Below are 6,626 nucleotides of genomic sequence, written 5' to 3'. Positions count from 1 at the left end.
CCCTCAGCTCTTCAGCTCAAGGCTAGTGCTCTACCACTTGAGCCACAGCGCCACTTCCGGCTTTTTTCTTTTTGCTTATGTAGTGCTGAGGAATCGAATCCAGTGCCTCAGTCATGCAAGGCAAGCGCTCTACCACTGAGCCACCTTCCCAGCCCCAGGAATTTATTTTTTTTTACTTCCATTGAAATTAGCATAATCACACAGAGGCATGCCCAGGCTTTAGATTTCCCAAAGTCTAGCTTAGGCCTTCCAACAGAATAGTGATTGAAAAATATTTGTTGAGTGAATGGTTTGATTATGCTTAGTACTAAGGGATTTAAACTCAAATACCTTTAGGAGACCAAAGAAGGAAGGGTAGGGACTTTCATAATGCAAGGGGTTCATGGCCACCTAGGGAGCAGAAGCTGAGCTGTAGCAAATTTATGTCAGGTGGCAAATGAGCACAGTGCTACCAATCTTGCTAGCTTTCATGAGAAGTCAGACATTAGAAAGTAGATGAATTCTCCATCTTTCTCTCTCTCTCTCATCTATTCATCTATATATGTATGTATCTATGTATCTATCATGAATCTGTCTGTCTATCATCTATTCTTGTTGTTATTGTTCAGTTTTGGAGTTTGAACTCTCAGTGTGGACACTATTGCTAAGTTCTTTTGCTCAAGGCTAGTGTTCTGCCACTTGAACCAGAGCTTCATTTCTGGCTTTTTGGTAGTGTATTGGAGATAAGAGTTTCACAGACTTTCCTGTTCCATCTGGATTTATACTACCATCTTCAGATCTCAGCTTCTTGAGTGGCTAGGATTACAAGTGTAAACCACCAGTGCCCAGCATTTTTTTTGTTGTTGTTGTTGGTCTTGCTGTCCCTGAACCCTTCAGTTCAGGGCGAGCACTCTACCACTTGAGCCACAACACCACTTCCGGTTTTCTTGTAGTTAATTGGAGATAAGAGTCTCACGAACTTTCCTTCTCCTGCTGGCTTTGAACTGAGATCCTCAGATCTCAGCCTCCTGAGTAGCTAGTATTACAGGTGTGAACCACTGGCGCTTGGCCCAACATCTTTTTAACAGTATTAATATCCCCTCCCCCACCCCACCTGTCTGTTTGTCTGTCTGTCTCTCTATAGTTCTAGGGATAGAATCTAGAGCCTGGTACATACTAGGAAAGTGCTCTACAACTAGGCCATACCATCAGCCTTATCTACTTCTTTTTCTTTTTCTTTTTTTTTTGGGGGGGGTCCGGTTGTGGGGCCTGAACTCTGGGCCTGGGCATTGTCCCTCAGCTTTTCAGCTCAAGGCTAGCGTGCTACCACTTGAGCCATAACACCACTTCCGGCTTTGTTTTTTCTGCTTATGTGGTGCTGAGCAATCAAACCCAGGGCCTCATGCATGCAAGGCAAGCGCTCTACCACTGAGCCACCTTCCCAGCCCTCTACTTATTTTTCAATGTTGGTAACCAATTAAAGGATGTGAAAAGCCCTCTGAAGACCAAAAAGTATCAAATAGGTCAGCAATAGCTTGGGGCTCTGATTTGAACTCAGAGGGCTGTATTTTACTGCTTCTGCTTCTTCACTTCTTTTTTCTCTCATCTTAGATAAATGATTTCTTAGATTTCCCAGAGTCTAGCTTATGCCTTCAAATACAACAGGGACTGAAAAATATTTGTTGAGAGAATACTCTCCTACTACTCATATCTTAAGAGTTTAGGAAAAATATGAGGGATGCTTGGGACTAAGGGATTTAAACTCTACGTTTAGGAGACCAAAGAGGGAAGGGAAGGAACTTTCACAATACAGAGGGCTCATGGCCACCTAGGGAGTAGCTATACCTGACTGTACTGAGAGAAGTTGGGCCTTCCTTCAATCTGTATGAGGCTCAGCTAGGCTTCTCAGGGTACCATGTCACCTTGTGTGTGCGTCACATTATCTTGGCCAAAAGCCAGGAGAGGGTGTTTTCTAAATGCATTGTTGTTTGGTATTTCTGAAGACCTTCATTTGGTTTCTTATTGTTCAATCATTTTAAATTTGCTTTCAGTGATCAAGTTGGTCTATGAACAGTTGCCCTTAACAATATGGTGCCCAAATCGTTTCCAATTTTAAACTAGTCCTTCAGGGCTTTCTGTATTAGAATGTTATTATTTCAAAGTGCCTTAAAACTTATTTATTTATTCATTTATTTATGCCAGTATTAGGCCTTGAACTCAGAGGTCACATGCTCATTCAACTTGCTTGCTCAGGGCTGGTGTATAACCACCTGAGCCATACTTCCAAGCCCAGCTTTTTGCTGGTGAATAGAAGTGGAGTCTCTGTGGACATTTCTGCCTGGGCTGGTTTCATAGTATTCTCCAGGCCTCAGATCCCTGAATAGCTAAGGTTACAGGTATCAACCACCAGGGTCCCACTCTTACAATTTATTTTGGACATACATTCAATTGATTTCATATTTTCAGAAAGAATTAGGCTTCTGATAGATACAGATAGCCAAGTTCAACTACTCTAGGAACTAGAGAGAAGATTAAACAATTCTTAGGCTTATGCTAACATTTATACTGGCCTTTTAAGATCTTACAATTTAGCTGGGTGCTGGTGGCTGACACCTATAATCCTAGCTACTCAGGAGGCTGCAATCTGAGGATCACAGTTCAAAACCAGCCTGGACAGGAAAGTCCGTGAGACTCTTATCTCCAATCAACATCCAGAACACTAGAAGTGGCACTGTGGCTCAAGTGGTAGAGTGTTCACCGTGAGCTGAGGAGCTCAGGGACAGCGCCCAGGCTGAGTTCAAGCCCTGTGACCTGTGACCAATCAAAAAACAAACAAACTACAAAAAGATCTTACAATTTTTTTCATGTGTTTCCATGACCTGCCTATAAAGCCAGGTATTGAGTTTCTTTCAAACACATCAACTACTATAAACATAGTTCATCCAGTCTTACTGGAGAGGAGTAGGCAGCAGTGAATTGCTATGTCCAGTTAAATGAGCCCTAGGTACTAGATTCCTTCTCATCATCCCCACACCTTGGGATTTCATGTATGTGATTTGGCTGGAAACATTTCACAGATCTGAGGTATATGCGGTGTGTGTGTGTGTGTTTGTAAATGTACAGACACACGTGTATATGAAATCTCTGGTTGTTTATATGCAAATGTTCCTCTCTTGCCTTTCTGTTTGTATGTGTGCATGACCTCTCTGTTGGGTCAAACCGATGAAGCTATTCAGAAATGCTCCACCACCTCTGAATGCCTCTCTAATTATGGTCTTTTCATGAATGCACTGGGGATAAGATGTTCTTTGAAGACTTGCTTAAAATTTATAGGTCTTTATTTTTTCATGAGTCAGATAAATTTAGCCAGCACTTACAATTTGCTAACAGCTTTGGTTTTGGGACTATTTCAACAACTGTAAAGCAGTAGCTTTGGGGATATTAGTGTAATAAGAAAAGTAATTTAAAGTTGGTCTATTATGATCACCAGAGTTAGCCTTTCATCAAGATGAGCCATGTGCAGATTTTGTTTTCTCTAGAGGCAGGGATCACTAGTTATATTTCTAAGGTAACCTCTTTCACCCATCCAGTATGTATAGTAGCCACCATTTTTAATGTGGTAACTGAATGAATGGAGCCAAGACTTGTCATAGCATCCCTTTTTCTTCCAATGAGTTATATATGCGCCAGTCAAAGAGATAAAGACTAAAGCACAGATCTGGAGCTATGTATCTGCTTTCCTGGCTTTGATCCTAAAGACTAGCCATAACTACTAAAGCACATAAATAAGCTTTCATGGAACACTAATGGGATATTATACCACTTGATTATGATTATTTGAAAGGCTCTAGGTTTAAGTCACCTTGAGGGAGAACTGGTACATTGGGTGGATCTTGCTGAGGTCATTCATGATGAAGTAGAGTAGAGAGGCGCGGGCAGCTGCTGGCCGATAGTGTTCTCGAGCTTCATTGATTTTCACTTCGGTCACCTTGGCCTCCTGAACCTGTTGGGAAAGTAAGCAGTACCTCACTGTTAAAATCAACCAAAGATTCTGGAGAATCAGCGTGGTCTCCCTGTGTGAGCAGGTATGAGTCTGCATATGCGATGTAGTGGAATGGGAGGGGAGTCGTAGCTGGATGCTTGACAGGCTGTCATAGTAGTCTGGAGAGAACTTGAAGGAAGAAGGAGATTGTACACTTCTGCGTATCAAAATGAACTTGAACTTGAACTAAAATGCCAACTTCCTTCCTTCATTCCCTCCCTCCCTCCCTCCCTCCATCCCTCCCTCCCTTCCTTCCTTCCTTCCTTTTCTTGTGGTTCTGGAGTTTGAACTCAAGGTCGTGCACTTGCTAGGCAGGCACTCTACCACTCGAACCACACCTCAGTTCTTTCCCTCACTCTCTCCCCCCCCTCATTTTAATGCTGTCGGGGATTGACACTAGGGCCTTGAAGATGCTATGTAAATTCTCTACCCGTAACCCACACCCACAGTCCATTCTTAACTTTTGAGAAATAGTTGGTATCCATTCACAAAAAAAATTCTGCAAAGTTTTCTGCTAGAAAACTTTATCACAGATAAAAATAAGCAAATAAGGGGCTGGGAAGGTGGCTCAGTGGTAGAGCGCTTGCCTTGCATGCCTGAGGCTCTGGGTTTGATTCCTCAGTACCACATAAACAAAAAAAGAAAAAAAGCCAGAAGTGGCACTGTGGCTCAAGCGGTAGAGCGCTAGCCTTGAGCTGAAGAGCTGAGGGACAGCACCCAGGCCCAGAGTTCAGGCCCCACGACAGGACCCCCCAAAAAATGCAAATAAGCTGGGTACTACTGGCTCATGCTTGTAAATCCTAGGTACTTAGGAGGCAGATATCTGAGAACTGCAGTTCGAAGCCAGCCTGGGCAGAAAATTCTGTGTGACTCTTATCTCTAACAAACTTCTCAGAAATAGTGGGCAGTGGTGTTGTGGCTCAAATGGTAGAGTGCTCTCCTTGAGCAAAAGAAGCTCAGCAACAGCACCCAGGCCCAAAATTCAAGCCCCAAGACTGGCAAACTAACAAACAATAACAACACAAAAACTCCAAACAAACAAAAGCAAAAAAAAAAAAGCCAAGAGGCCTAAACCTCAGGAAGATGGATTTGTGTAAGAATATTCTACTAATTAAAGCTTCTGCCCTTCAACTAAATATAGAGTAAAACTACTTTTGAGAATCTCAGAGGAAAAGTACTGATCACCATTGAAGATGTTCTCAAAATAAACTGTTACCAACCACAGGATGAAATATTCCTCTGTTACTGAAGGGGGCAATTAGAGGGCCTCTCCACCCAACCCTAAGACAGGAGGATGGGGCATTATGAGTCCAGCTTGGTATACAGAGTGAGGCTCTGTATTAAGCAGTGAAAAACAAAACAAACAAAACTTGAACAAAACTCTTCCAAGAATAACCCTTTCCTAACACCAGAAGAGATAGCATTTATTTTATTTTATTTTATTTTTTGGTCATACGTAGGCCTGGATGCTGTCCCTGAGCTCTTCAGCTCAAAGCAAGCACGCTACCACTTGAGCCACAGCACCACTACAGATAGCATCTTAAACCCTAAAGATGATTGAAGAATCTCAAAGTAACCACTAATTAAGTATGCTTAAGAGCAATAAACAGAAAAGTAAGCATACAACATGACATTATCAAAAGAGGCCATCCTATTTCAAACAGAGCTAACTAAAACTTACAAAACAATGAAATGAAATGAAAAACTTAAATGAACAAGTAGATGGGTTAGAGGATAGAGTTGAAAAGAGAATATACTGACTAGAGAGGTCTGAGGAAACTGTTATAAAAGCAGCTCAGAAAGGAAGAAACCTAGACATTTGTGAGACTTGGAAGATAGGATGAGAACATTTAAATACATCTAACAAAAACATGTAGAGAATAGATAAAATGAAGGAATGACAGTGTTTAAAACTATAATAATTAATAATCCTCCAAAATCGAAAATCAGAGACATTTTTGGGAAGAAACATCATTTATAAGCATAAGTGAAAAATATACACTCATTATCTAGTGAAATTTCAGATGATGAATTGATGAGAAATGATGACAAAATATTAAAAAGAACTAGAAAGAACAAAGTATTTTAAAAGGATTTCAATTAGACTGAAAGCAGATTTTCAACATCAATAACAAGCCATAAGATATATTAAAAATAATAACAGAAGATAGGAAAAAGCGATGAGTCCTCTAAACTCTTTACATTGTTTTGGAAGAAGTTGGATATATTGCTTAATTTTAGGCTTCATTAAAATTATATTAAAGTTACATATTTAAAATGAAACACAGTTTTATGTACAAATAAAAGAATAATCAATAAAGTGAAAGAGTGAATAGCTTTAAAATTAGCAAAGGATAGGAGAAGAGGGCTAAAGAAAATTCATTAAATTAAGGAAAAAACCCAAATCCCAGTTAGAATAGCGATTTTCAAAAAGATAGAATAAATCCTGTCAAGGGTGGTGGAGAAAAGGGCTTCTTACTCAGTCTTTTTTTTTTTTTTTTTTGGTTTTGGTCGTGGGCCTGAACTCTGGGCCTGGGCACTGTCCCTCAGCTCTTCAGTTCAAGGCTAGTGCTCTACCACTTGAGCCACAGTGCCACTTCCGGCT

The 6,626-nt window shown here is 40.8% G+C and overlaps 1 protein-coding gene across 1 annotated transcript in view; it reads right to left on the bottom strand.

Moving 5' to 3' along the window:
- Dnah9 (dynein, axonemal, heavy chain 9) overlaps nt 1-6,626 on the bottom strand; it is a 354,260-nt gene that overhangs the window by 84,326 nt on the left and 263,308 nt on the right. Inside the window, exon 57 of the mRNA XM_013013168.1 lies at nt 3,842-3,982. Coding sequence (XP_012868622.1) covers nt 3,842-3,982 — 141 coding nt within the window. The remainder of the gene's footprint in view (nt 1-3,841; nt 3,983-6,626) is intronic.

The sequence above is a fragment of the Dipodomys ordii genome, unplaced genomic scaffold (genome assembly GCF_000151885.1).
Source record: "Dipodomys ordii isolate 6190 unplaced genomic scaffold, Dord_2.0 Scaffold19, whole genome shotgun sequence".
Lineage (NCBI taxonomy): Eukaryota > Metazoa > Chordata > Mammalia > Rodentia > Heteromyidae > Dipodomys > Dipodomys ordii.
Note: the sequence above shows the minus strand (reverse complement) of the source record. Positions and strands in the feature narration are given on the sequence as shown.